Raw genomic sequence first — 14897 nt, forward strand, 5'->3', positions numbered from 1 at the left:
TCTATAATTCCTTCTCTTTTCTTTGTTGGGACATATCCCCCCATTTCAATTTTCCTTGTGCCACTGTCAAACCCAGTAAAATCTTTTGTCTGCTTTCTTTGTCTGCTTCTGTAATTCCACTACCTTCCCTTTCTTCTTCCCTCGCTTCTTGTTTCTCCTTAATTTCTAACTTCAAAATTCTATTTCAATCTAATTTTAATGACATGCATATTTTTTATAATTTCATGTATTTCTTCAAATTCCCGACTTTCCATAATGTCCAGTTCAAAAGTTACAGTTAATTATAATTTAAGTTCCACAGTTTCTTCTTATTTCCCAATTCTGATCCAGCTCCAATATTCCAGTTCAGCTGAAATGGAGAGAAAGAGAAGGGGGAGACATTCTTCTTTTCCTCCACAGCCACAAATTCAAACCCTCCTTAAACACTTCACTTTCTTTGTTCTTCCCTCCAGCAAGTGGCTTCGAATTCTTTCAACTCGATGATTTTCAGCAATAAAACTTGATATTTTTAAATCCAGTTTTAAATCCAGGAAAGATAAAATTATGAATGGAAAAAATAATGCTTTTTCTTGATTTTTCCTCTTGTTATCTTCCACCTCTCATTGATTAGTGTTGCTTAAGATGTGTAAATTAGAACAAGCTCAAACAAAGCCGCTTGTAAGCCGCCCTGAGTCCCCTCAGGGAAAAGGGCGGCCTATAAATGTTTAATAAAACTAAAAAAACTAAAACAAAGCAAGTCTCCTTGGTGTCGGTATTTTTAGCTTCCATTCCCCCCTTCTTCTTTTCCCATGAGGTTCCCAATTGTCAGTTAATCTCTTTTAAAGACATAATCTTTTCAGATCCAAATCCAAAGTTTATATTACAATGGGTTAGTCAATTCTCATTTCTGTCTCCAAGTTGTTTAAAGCAAGCAGTTCTCTTTGGGCTTAACGATTTAAACCACAATTTTTTTCCTTCTTTCTTTTCTTTCCACCAAAATCCCAATCTGTCATTAATGTTATTTTCTACTCATAAGATTCTTTGCCTTTTCCAAATTCTGATTTGTGTCAGTTGGTTATTTAAATCTTTTCACCAGGTCTCATCACTCCTTCCAAACACCGCTCCTGTTCAAATGCTAAGTCCAGAAGCTTCAGCTTTGTAGTAGTCATTTTACAATGCCGCCTCCCCTGACGCCGATTCAGAGAGCTAATCTCTGATCTACAAGGAACCTGTTGCATTCCTCTGGGTCCAATGACATGCAGCTCCTTCTTCACTTTCTCTTTAGGAAAGTTCTGGTTCAAAGATCCTCAGCATCAGTTTTTCAGCCAGAATTTAAGTGAGGCTCTTTAGAGCCCACAGTTTTTCTGTCTGTCTTGTTGAGGTACTTCCAGTCTCTCCTCTTTATGTGTCATTTTTGTGCTCTATCTCAAAATATAGGTTTATATTATCATAAGCTCTTCAATAAATAATGCAAAGATTATTGTGTACATATTAATCAGTTTCCTTCAAACCATTCTCAGGACAAACATGTAATTCTGACCATCCAAACAAGTAGTACCTTCCACCATACACAATGGTGTGTCATTTAACATGATGAAAATTATTTTTTGCTGTTTTTTTCAGTGAGGGATTCTAAAAATATGTGTTTTTACACCAAGAATTCAAATCTGCTGTTATTTTTGCAATTACACAACATTTATGGTAAACCCATGACGGATCATATACCCTACAAAAGTCTCTTGTAACACAAATACAGTTAACATTATCTTCTCAAAATTACACCTTGTGCTACAAAAATTAAAAACATTTTCTGCATGAATCATACCTAGCTAAGCAAAAAATAATCCATGCAACCATAAACTAACATCAAAAAGCAACTGTCTGAGTTACAAAAATGTTCAAGGGAGTTTAATCAAATCTTATCTTGATTTGTTCTGCAACATCAGCCACCAACTCACTTCTTGGCCTCTGATATAACCCTCACATTTCTCATTTGTGTAAACATTGCTTGCTGCCTCTGTGACTTGTTTCACACATCTCTCTATTGATTGGGCATCACAGGGCCACTGTGGTACTTGCATTAGTTTGTCAATAAACTTCTTTATTTCCACTGTAGTCAGTTTGCACATCAAAGGTAGCTCTGATCATCTTCAGACCAGTCAATCAGCTCCAGCATAGCAACATTTTTAAATTTTTTTTTATTAATTTTCTATTTTTATTAATTTTCTATTAGCAACATTTGTTATTGCTAATCTATCACGTTCTTTTTTTTTTTAAGTAGAGGGCACATGTGTTTGGTCATAACTTTTATCACATTCCTCTTCATCTTCATCATCAGTCATCTGTCCTTCATTTTCATCATAAGAGATATTCATTTTTCAGTATCAAAATGTCTGGAATACTTCTCTGCTTATATTTAGTAAGCCTTTCTCTCTCATCATCCTGCTGCTTTTGCCTTTTGCCTAGTTGTTTCTGATTGGCCACATCTGGCAAACCAATCTGGTATCATCCAAAAAACCCCATCTTGTCTGTCTGACCTTTAATGAAAACAAGTTCCTATCTCTGTCTCCTTAGGTCAAGTACAGTTAATGTGGGCTTCTTTTTTGCTGCCAGCAGGGATGCCGAATTTGACACACAGAATAAGTTGACACTTGTAGTTGAGGATGTCAAATAGTTTGTCAAGTTTCACAGTGAAAGTATCTTTGACATCTAGCTTTCTTCTACCAGGAAATATGTTTTTGGCTCGATCCCAGCTCTTTTGGATCTTGTTCAAGATAGTTACTCATGAATTTACAACAGGGGTCACAAAAGAACTGTTCACTCGTTCCCATTTTTCAAGCACTTTGGGATATATGTCTCTTGCCAGACTGACTGCTGTGTATTTTCTAGCATCATCACTACTTTATTCTCTTAACGATAGGTCATATCTGAGAATGTCTCACAGTACTGGGAGTTCAGATGGCAATAAGTCTCTGCTAGTCCCAATTAGGTTGCTCATATATATTCCCAGTCTTGTTCTTCTTTTAGAAATCATTGTAGATCAGTTATCACACTCACAGGAAATGAGGCCAGCAGTAAACACACTCAGACAAAATAATGTTTCACAGAGAAAGGCAGTTGAACCTGTGAAATGAAACAATCAAAATGATAAAAACTAATGATATTTATGTAGTTATTTACCAAGCACATCTACATTATATTAAAATAACCAAAATATCTTTACAATTTCCAAGGCATGTCACAATATTTGATCAACCTTAATGTTTGGAAATTGAAAGTTGAAAAATTTGACATGCCCTAAATAATGATAATTATAGGAAAATACTTCAGATGAATCAGATGTGGATTAAATCTTAGTGGGAGGAAAGATTGAATAACTGTAGGATGAGTAGCTGGAAATTCTAAAATTTCTAAAACTATGTGACATAGTGTTCAAGCTCCCTGGAGTTTACTTTCACTTAAAGGCAAATTTTATCATTTTAGACTTATCTTAAATCCATCAATTTGAAGCTGAGTTCGGATCTATGATAAGTTAAAATGCTTTTGCCAGGCAGATGTTTCAACCACAACTCTTTCTGAATCTCAACAAATAACTTCCAAACTTACTAATGCTGTGCCATTTGCAGCCTTTGGTGATCTTTTCAGAAGTGGAAAACACGTTGTGCAAGGCTGCTATTTGAGACAAATGATTGATGATCCATTTGGGGGGTTTAAAAAGAGCTGTAATGACTTTATCAAAAGCGACATAAAAGACTTATAAAGCCATTCCAAACATTCATTATTGTGTTTATGGATACAAGTATAGTTGAATGTACAACCGAGTATCTTAGTATTAATATACTCTTCAATAAAATATTTTCTATAGCAAATTAGAGGTATCAGTAAAAATAAATACTATTTAATTAATTTGATGTCTTTTTTAATGTGATAATAACATTGTAATCAATAATTATGAAAGTCATTGGGAGTGTTTTTTTACCTAATATTTTTTTATTTTACTTTATTCTTTATTTGTTGGAAGTTTACAAAATATAAATAGAGTACCAAAAATACTTATACACTTGACTCCTCTGTATAAATTAGCTGGAAATGAAATCTATGTTAGAATTCTGCATTCTGGATTTCAACCTTTTTCTCTCTTTGACCATTGTAATTGTCTGGTCTTCTGTCCTGACTGTGATTGCCATTGCCTCTGCAATGCCTCTGCTTTACTTGCCCCACCCATACTAAAAAATGATGTATTTTCAGGACATGCAGTTTCCACTGATAGACTATTTTCTTTATGAGCTGCTGTATGCTGATTCCCCCTTGTAGTTGATTTTTCCTTCCCTAGCTCCTCTTTTTACCGTTCTTATTATCCCTTGATCTAGAAGAACATGGCAGAATTTCTGTCAGTTTCATCTGGTTTAAAACAATGGAAATATCCACCATTTCATTAGTTAAATTGACAAAAGAAATTCAAAGGCCCACCGATGAAATGAAGGGAAAAAATAGCAAGTCCCTTCAGGAATGAGCAGGCAACACAGAAGTTCAGTGTTGGAGAACAAAATGACCTTGAGGGCATTGGTCAATCAGCATAGGGGATGGAACATTCCTGTCACAGTGCACAAAAGTGCCAGTTGGAGTGGAAATGTTTATTTACAGTGCATTGAAGCACAACAGGAAAAATGAACAGAATTGCTTGTGTCAGAAAACACTACTTTTGATACATAGTAGGAAAATGATGGAGGTTGCCTTCTTGGAGGGCTGAGGTTTGATAGAGGACAACAATGTGCACTGCTACCTTCAAGCAACACTCATGCTGAGACAGCTCAGGTATCCTTACTAATAATATGCATTTTGGTAAAAAGAATGTTTGTGATTGGCCAGACTTCAATTATTTTCCAAACTGAATTAAAATCACCCATGGCAGCCTTTATCAGCTTGGTTCTTTTTGTAAATGCACATATTTACATTGGAAAATGCAGTGTAGCAGGAAAAACAATGTGTCTATGCCATCACTAGGGAACATGAACAAGATGATACTATTATAGTTATCTTATTTATTGCCTTTGTATTTGATCGTCATTGGTGAAAACAAAATGATGGATCATAATAAGATTGTGCACTATTAAAGGGCAATTTAATTTGAATTTATTCAGATAGATCCATTAGAATTACCCCTGAATCTAAGTAAAATTATTCTGAAGTGGTTTGTACCCATTTCAAATGGAGGCCTTCAGAAGATTATTTACCACAGAGGCATCAGGTTGACACATACCATCTTTCTGCAAGAACTGATGCCATCCTTATTGCTTCTCATTTATGAGGTGGTAATGACACAAAAGAGCCATTTTGATGTAGTGGGTATGGCATCAGGTGAGAAACTGGGAGACCGTGAGTTCTAAGCATATCTTAAATACAAAGCCAACTGGGGGTCCATGGAGCAGTCACTCTCCCTCAGACCTTGGAAGGAGGCAAGTTCTGAAAAAAACCTTGCCACAAAAACTTGACCAGGCAGGCACTAGGAGTCAACGTTGATTTAAAGGCACCCACAATCTCCACCAAACCATTACTTCTGGAAAACAAAGCTAACTCCAACAAATTCTAGAAAAACCCCATATTGCATTATTTTAATATTCCTCCTAAAGCACTTTGAAAGTCCTGCTAATATAATTCATTGTCCATTGAAGATAAAGCTGCCTGTGTTAAAGCTACAGCCTCTTCTCCCCATACTGAAATTTTCATGGTATGGAGATCTTGGGGAATTTGAGGAGGCTAATATTTACTGAAAAATTAACTTATGTCATAGGAAATAATTATATGTTTCTTTGCAATATGTTAAATTCTTTTATGTTCCAGGTAAGAGCTGTATCAAAACTGATGTTAATACGGTTTTTCTTTAACGACAGCCCTGCAGTTCTGAATTTTACAAATTAGTTGTTTAAATTGCATCTGTGACATATGTTATATTTCTACAAATTCCGTTTCAAAAAGAGAGACTTTAAAATCTTCTTGAGAACAATCAAGTTTTGGGCTAAAGATTCAACGGAAAGAAATTTACATCGACCTTTTGTCCTAAAACCAACATTATTGAGAACCCGGACAGAATATAAATGCTAACCTAAATTCTAACTTTAATAACAGAGTGAATGTGGCAGTGATAAAATGTGCATTTGTGACCAAATGGATAAAGCATCATTGGCCAATGGATTTCCTGGCTATTTAAAAAAAAAATCAAATTCTGCTGACATTGCCTTAACTGAACATTTGAGATAAGATTAAAATCTAACTGCAAGAAAATTGCCTGTTTTGCTACTCCTTGAGTTTATGGGAGTTTTGGATGATGTGGAGTCCTCAGGCAAATGAAACCTAATTTTTTTGCGTCAGCTATTATCTGAGAAAAATAATTCAAGTTCTTCCTGATATCTGATTTTTTTTATTTATTTAATTTTGGAGGAGTTCTTGTTGCGGCTTTTTTAGTACTTGCTTACCACCTGCAATTTCTAGATATATTTCTATCTATAATGCAATCCTGAGAGAAATAATTTCAGAAGTAATCATTTCTGGGGCACCAGTTGTAGGAATTGCAGTAAATTCTGCCCTCCCACAAGCCCAAAATTCAGCTTGTTTGCTGGACAGCATTCATGTCCTATTCAGTGGGGTTTACTCCTTCATAAGTTGCTGGATTCTGATTCTCATCATTTCTGGCCATACTAGATGGAGTTGATAAAAACTAGAGTTCAACAATATTAAGAAAATCAGTTTGCCTTCCACGGTTATATATCATTTGCATTATTCAACTGAATGCACAGAGCCTTTTTTCCCTAACTCACATTTCTAAAATAAAGCATCAACTATTTTTTCTTTCTCTTTCCCCCTAAACCAGAGGCAAAAGTCTAAAGCTTTTTTTACAGATGTATCCTACAGAGAAACATTAGAACAAAAATATTCCAAACAGATTCTGACTCTATTTGGTGGGGCAATGATGAACTTGTCCAGTAGGTGGCTGGCATGCCCCAAAAAACAGGCAGGAAATTTCCTACATCTATTAAATATATATCCATTGAAGGAAGCTTGCAATATTGTGTGAAGTAAAGCAAGCAGTGCTGACGTCCCAGAGATCTGCCTCTAGCATTTGTGTGTTTAAAAGAGCTGCTGCTTACTTTTTCTGTAAACACAGCCTACAAATGCAGGCTGAAAAGACGAGGCAGGCAGCAACGACCAATTGTTCTCGCAAAACGTGATATATATATTTTGGCAGTGAAAGCTGTATAGACCTTGGACCTGGATAGCTTTGCATCGATGGCATCTTTTGCTCTTGACAAACTAGGAAAATATTTATTCACTATTCTAGCTAACTGACAAAGAGAAGAATTTTGGAAATGAAACTAGGTTGACACTGGCTCATTTGAATGAGCTTATTTATTATGAATCTTTCCTTTTATAATAAGCAATATCACATATATCCACTTCTGTCAATAGTTACTGAGAGGAAAGCGAACCATTCAAAGCAATTTGCTCATGCTTTTTCCTTTTAAACTGAACACCCATTTCTTAGCCAAATCCCAAGAATGGCCGAGGACTGCATTTTTCTAGATACAGAACTCAGTGACTTTATTCTTTGTAACATCTCTACTGATGAACATACAAACTTCTCTTTCTCGGGTGAGGACTTGTTTTATTACAGATTCCTATATGCAATTCCAGCTATTTATGGGATCATCATTTTGATTGGGCTAATTGGCAATATTACCCTAATTAAAATCTTTTGTACAGTAAAGTCCATGAGGAATGTCCCCAATTTGTTCATTTCCAGTCTGGCTTTTGGAGACTTGCTTCTTTTGATCACCTGTGTTCCTGTGGATGCCAGCAGATATTTGTCTCCTGAATGGCTTTTTGGTCGAGTTGGATGTAAACTTATTTCTTTTATCCAGCTTACTTCAGTGGGGGTATCAATCTTCACCCTCATGGCTCTTTCTGCAGACAGGTAGGTGCCTTTTTGAACATCTCTTGAGATTCAATTGTATTGTCTGAGGGAAAACATATGTTGCAGTTTTAACATGGCTGAAATGTAATCAAGGAAAAGATTATGACTAATTTATAATAACAAGCAGAGAAAATCATGCTTAATATCACTTAAAGCTACATGTGAAATATGATAAGAAAGTTAACTTTCCAAGGGGGATGGCTGTGATATCTTTAACGTCAGTAATCATTTTTGTGCAGAACCATTATTATAATAAAATTTGATAAAAGTTTATTTGAAGTAAATTCTTTGAATTCAATGGGATTTACATACCTAAACGCTCCTTTAAACTGCTTTTAACATTTGAAATCTATGTAAATAACTTTTAACACTTGATGGGCTACAGGTGGAATATTATTTACTCATTTCATTTTTAATTAAAAATTCAAGAAATATTCTAAGCATGTTTGTAACATTAAGAATGTTTTGAATTGAACAAAATAAGGTTTCCTAGTGATAAATCTATTTAAGATAATTTACAATTAACACATTTGTAGTTTGTATTTCTTTGTGATGAATTGAGGTAAAACACGTTCAAAATCCATATTTAATTATTTTTATGCAAATCTTAGGAGTTTAATGAGACACCTTCATTCTCACAGAAGGAACGGCTTTATTTGGTGCTAAATCCTTTTGCTTCATTTATTTAAAATGATGATACAGAACAAAAGAGAGCTTTGCACAGATTTTTAAAATTGCTTGATTAGATTAACTGTAGAAAAAAATCTATATTAACCTATTCACTAGGCATCCACTTAGAAAAGGAAATGAATAGTCTGTCTAATAATTTTCCCATTTAGTTTTATATATAAACTCATTGCTCAAATAAGCTCACTTCTTCTAAAAAGAATTAGATGCAACCATTAAAAAGTACCTCTTCATAATTAAATTTATTTTGGTTTAAGATTATTTTTTAAAACACAAGATTCTTTTTACCAATATACATTAACTGTCTAAAATCTAGAATTATTTGTCCAAAACAAATATGACAAAGAATTGACATCTGGCATAATTTCAAAGTAAATTACATGATTATTTTGGGGTTGGGTTTGCTTTCTGGGCAGTATGTAAACAACTAATTTAGGGAGGATAGTGAAAAGAGCAACCATAGGTCTTTCCCCAATGCTGTGATTTTGTACCACATTTGTACATCTATCTGTGTCCTTTTATCCAACTTAAAAATTTCATTGCATAAAGCAGAACTCATTCAAACAAAGTAAGGACTAGTATTACAATTGTAAGGAAAGATTATTATCTTGGCTTGCACCAAAGAGAATCTTCACTTAGAATTAGCTACAGAGTCATTTTGAAGAGATTCATAAACAAAACAAGATTAAAAATCCTTTCTACTTAATCCCATCGTCTTGTCATCTGACCACAGTACATTTTTTAAACATGAAGAATGAATTTGTGACATTGAAAGCCCCAATGTCTCAAAGCCAGCAGATTTTGCTTTCTGTATAATAAAGTTCTGTTAAAGGACACAGATAATAGATATGTAATACAGTTGTCACAAAGCCATTTCACATATTATCCAGAATGAGGTGGAGGAATTTTATATTGAACTATGTCCTTTGGAAGGAGAAATTACTTCTTTTTTTTTTTTAGAAAGGTTGTTTTAAAAAATAACTCCATCGGCAAGTTACTGTTATCTAAAAATATGAAAAACAGCCACACCCAGATAGCTGATCATAGGCAGCTTCAAATATGCATAATAAGTCTTTGAGTGGCTTCTACAAACATAATGATCATGTAGTAACATAAATTTCCCATGGTCCAAACAAAAGATAAGGTATAACAGCACTCCTTGTAGACAATAATAAATGCATGCATGGATTTCAGTAACTTGCAAAAATGCTGTATAGAAATGTATAAAATTAATATTTAATATTGGCATATGAGGAACACAATCCAAATATAAAGGAAAAACATTTATATTGCTTTTTTGATGGCTGCTGGCTCATATTTAAGTGGTTGTCCACAAGGCTCCTAGGTCCCTCTCACAATTACTGCAATTGAATGAGGTACAACCTATTCTGTACCTGTGCATTTATTTTTTTTCTTGCCTAAGGGTAAAACCTTACTTTTTTCACCATAGAATCTCATTTTGTTAGATAGGGCCCACTGTTTTAGTCTGTCAAGATCCTTCTGTATCTTAAGCCTATCTTCTGGTGGGGAGTTGGTTGGCTCTTCCCACCAGCTTGATGTCATCTGCAAATTTGATGAGTTCCCCTTCTATCCCCTCATCTAAATTGTTTATGAAGATATTGAAGAGTATTGGGCCTAAGGCAGAACCCTGTGGTACTCCACTGCATACTCCGTCCATGATCATTGAGGACTGCATGTTAAGTGAAGTTTGTAAGCCAGTAACAAATGCATCTAGTGGTGATGCTGTTTCTCCAGTGGTGGTGGTGGTACGCCCCTGTACGGGCGTACTGGAGCCTGTCCGGAGCACCGGATACTGCTCTGGTACGGTGCTCTGGAGGGCCCATCTGCCTGCCAGCGCTCCTTACTAGTGTTTAAAGTCTTTGGCACATCTGCACATGCACACGGGGCGTACAGTGCCTGCGCGACACTCCACCAAGCAGCTGGAGTGTCACGGAGGCTAGCGGAGGCATCGCTGGATGGTAAGACGCATGCACGCGTCCAGCCGTACCGGTTGGAACGGGATCCGGAACCCACCACTGTGTTTTTCCCACATTTTTCTATCTTACCAAGATGGATTATGTCAAATACCTTACTGGAGTTCAAGTATACTATGTCCACAGGATTCTGCTGGTTCACTAATTTAGTCATTTTGCCAAAATATGCAATAAGATTTTTTTGGTATGGTTTGTTTTTCACAAATCCATGTTGGATTCTTAGTTTCCTTAGAGCTATGAAGTGGAACTTTTATGTATAATACATTGGGCTCCCTTAGATGGGCTGAATATCTATCTATATATGGAAGTCAGGGATCTTCTGATTACGCTTCTCCAATATGATGCCTTTCAGACTAAAACATATTTTACTGCTAGTCCTCAACTGACAATCATACATTTAGTGACTGTTCAAAGTTACAATGGCACTGAAAAAGGAACTTACGGCCATTTTTTAAATTTATGATTATTGCAGCATCCTCATTGTCACATGATCAAAATTTGGACGCTTGACAACTGGCATGTATTTATGACAGTTGCAGTATCTTGGGGTCATGGGATTGCTTTTGTGACCTTCTGACAAGCACAGTCAATGGGGAAGCCAGATACATTTAACAAGTGTGTTAGTAATTTAACAACTGAAGTGATTCACATAACAAGTGTGGCAAGAAATGTCTTACAATGGAACAAAGCTCACTTAACAATTGTCTTGTTTACCAACAGAAATTTTGGCTCAGTTGTGGTCATAGGACAAGGATTACCTATATTTATTTGTTTGTTTATTAAACAAATTTATATAGCTGTCCAATTCTGGTGACTTCAGGTGGCTTACAAACCTTCCATTCTCTCTCTCTATAGGATATCTGACTGGGGATGATGGGAGTAATGCCCATATGGAAAGCACCTATACCTTTTGTTTATTCATTGTGTATCTTATTATCATTGTAATGAGCTTCCATTCAGTTATTCAACTGGAGCCACGTTCTCTTGCTCAGGGAATATGCTGGGTTGGGCATTGTGTGCAAGGCAACTAGTAAAAAAGAGTTAGGACTAATCTGAACTTTGTGGTTGCCTCAGCTCCAGGATGGGCCACATGCTATTTTCAAAAAGCCTTAATGGATAATCTCATACCCTGCATACCTTTAGCATGCTGGAAAGATGATCTCCACTGAGTTTTTTTCCCCTCTGCATAAAAAGCAATGTTTAGCTGGCATAACTGGAGCAATCCAGTCCATCTGCTGAATTACCTTTTATCTTAAATAAATGCCCCTGTACCAGTTGGCTGGTGTATGCTCTAGTGCTCTTGGCCTTCAGTGGCCACTTTGTACCAGGCTGCCTTCCAGGAAAAGCTGGACTTTGTAATTGAAGTGAGAAGAAGAACTGTAAATATGTTCTGGCTTTTTGTTTGTTTTTAACTAGTCCTCAAAAGACACACCCCCATGATCGGAGAAGTTATTACTGCTTGCTTTTCTTGTGCACATAGGAGGAGAAAAGGAGCACATTGGGAGCTAGGTGAATCCAGAAAAAAGTGGTTATTAGAGTAGCCAAAATGATGGAAGGAACTGAAATATGTGAAAGGATTTCTTAAACCAACTTCATTTCCAGTTGGCCTACACAGAGGAGACACAGAAGCCCTTTTCTGTCCATTCTGACCTTCTCTATAGGCTGATTTCAAATGTATTTATTAACTTGGAGAGGCATCTTAATCAACTTAAAGGGATTTATGAAGAGAATTGAGCCTTCTATTTCCAAAAAATCAGTATCACTGAAAGTACTAGTTTTAACAGAATGAAAAGGAGTTCTGGCAAAATTGTACTAAAAGTTGATAGTCCGGGATCTCATATTGGAAGCAAAATTCCCTTGAGTCTGTACTCTAAACTGCTACACATAAACTGATGCCACTATAGAATTAGAACTTAGAATACAGTTCAGACAGAGTTTTCAAAAGAAAATGCTCTATAAAATTAAAAAGAAGATAAATAATTATAAATGACAGCATTGATGAAGGTGATAGTTGAAAATATCAGACATTCTTGTATAATAGAATAAAATGGATATTATATGCATATAATGATGTTATCTACACTTTGAAGAAAAAAATGAGAAACTGGATTTGAATTAACATAATCATACATTTGTTTTAAATTGTGGAATTTATTTTTCAAGAATTGCAAAAATAAAATGAGGAAGAGCTGTGCTATAGATGTGTTTATGATGACCCTTTTGCAAATTCCTCATTTAATATACAGAGAGTTATAGTTTGTGCATTAAAGTGCATTTGTATGGATAGATCATACTAGATGGACTCAAACAAATGAGGACAGAATATGCAAACAATAACTGCCACTTCAGAATCAAAAATATTGAATTATTTTTTAAGCAAAGAAGCAAGCAAGAGAAGTAAAGGAGATAAATTGCAAAAAATAAAAAATAACATTATTCATATATTAATATGCCTAATAAAAAGTATAATATTAAAAACTCAAAAAAGTCAGTGATTAACATAACTAATCTTATAATTAATATAATTAATTTAACTCTGGAAATTAAAAAAATAAAAAATGATGCTAAACGAAAGCAAGAAGTATGATTAAACTTAACTTTGCCATCTGAATAGAAATGGTGCAGAAAACAATATCCATGTGTCCTTAGCATTTCCCTAATTATCAAGGGAAACACAAGCATTGTTGCACATTAAAATCAGCAAGATTGCAAGGTCCCAGTCACAGATGGTAGAAATATTGCTAGGCATTCAGTAAAACAATCCAAGCATATTGTATTTTACCATACATCTCTCCTGAATTTTGACTGCTGGAACTCTGATAAGGCAAACAGGTATTATTTAAAACATTTTAAATATATAGGTAGTTAGCTAATGACTGCCTCATTCAGCAACTGTTCAAACTTACAATGGTGCTAAAAAGCAGAGTTATGATTGATTCTTGAAGTTATGATCATCATAGTGGTCACATGATTGTGATTTGGGCACTTTGCAAGAAGCACAGGTAAGTCAGACAGGAAAAAAGACAATCTGAACTACTGGTAAATCTGCTTTATTGCAATTATAGAATCTTGCAAATCTAAAGGCACAGGTTTACCACCTCTACTTCTAAGTGCCTGATCCATTAGGACGGCTTCTTCCTAAGTTTCTTTCTCCTGCCATTAAGCGAAAGGCTTAATGGCCTTTCTGCCCCTCTTGTTTGATTGTTTCCTAGGGAGCATCTCTTCCCCTGTTTCTCCAAGGTCATGCACATCATCCATTACAACAAGCAAAGTCAATTGGGAAACCAATTGTTGCAAGTTTTTGTCATGTGATGTTTCACTTAATCACCACAGCAGAAGTAACAAAAGTTAGGCACTGCCATATGATGTTTCACTTAACAAATCTGTTGCTTAATAATCGAGTTCATTTATTTATCAAATTTACAATCTCACAATACACAACTCTGGGTAGCTTAGAATCACATCAAATGTAAAAACAGGCAATACAAAAATATAAAATCCAGATTAAAATAAAAACTATAAGAACAAATATACCAGGCCTTGGTAAAGGGACGAAAGAATGGGTACCTAGCAATGGAGCCATCTGAACATATCTCTGATTCCCTGGGAGCCCCAGGCCTGATTACATATCTAGGTATTGAGGAACTTCTGGAGTATGGATTGAACAAATCCAATTTGGGGAGTGGAATAATATTCCATAGAAAAGTGTCATGGCAAAGAAGACATGTCTCTGGAGAGCCCAAAATGTTGGTCTCTAGCCAATGGTACCCTTAGTATGCCTACTCTGATGGATCTAATGGGGTGAGGTACTCTACTCAGGGTCCCTCAGATATCCCAGTTCCATGCCATGCAGGGCTTTAAAGGTCAAAATCAGCATCTGGAAATAGTCCTGGATGTAAACTAGCAAACTGCAGAGCAGAGGGATAACACGTGCTGTTCTAGGATTGCATATAATTGCCCACACCATTGCATTCTGTACAGTGGTGGGATTCAATTTTTTTTACTACTGGTTCTGTAGGTGTGGGGATCACGTGAATGAGTGGGTGTGGCGAACTTGACATTGCTCATGCCCATGCCCATTCAGTCACATGACACCCCCACCAAGCCACACCCACAGAAAAAGGCAGGGAAAAAATAAATATCTACCTATCTCTACCTATTTTCTGCCCAGGGCTGCTAATGGAGGGGAAACGGGGTGACATGTGTGACTGGCAAAGGGAGAGAAGGTGGGGAGTGGGCAGTGAGCGGGCGGTGATCCAGGGCAAGGC

The 14897-nt window shown here is 35.9% G+C and overlaps 1 protein-coding gene across 1 annotated transcript in view; it reads left to right on the forward strand.

Moving 5' to 3' along the window:
• Nucleotides 1-7134: 7134 nt before the first annotated feature.
• The window catches only part of GRPR (gastrin releasing peptide receptor), a 31221-nt gene continuing 23458 nt past the window's right edge, over nt 7135-14897 (forward strand). The window contains exon 1 of the mRNA XM_014066527.2: nt 7135-7948. Within this exon, the coding sequence (XP_013922002.1) occupies nt 7533-7948 (416 nt within the window). The 5' untranslated portion in view covers nt 7135-7532. The remainder of the gene's footprint in view (nt 7949-14897) is intronic.

Source organism: Thamnophis sirtalis, unplaced genomic scaffold (assembly GCF_051295495.1).
Source record: "Thamnophis sirtalis isolate CommonGarterSnake01/CBP01778 unplaced genomic scaffold, rThaSir2_p1.2 scaffold_12, whole genome shotgun sequence".
NCBI classification, from domain to species: Eukaryota; Metazoa; Chordata; class Lepidosauria; order Squamata; family Natricidae; genus Thamnophis; species Thamnophis sirtalis.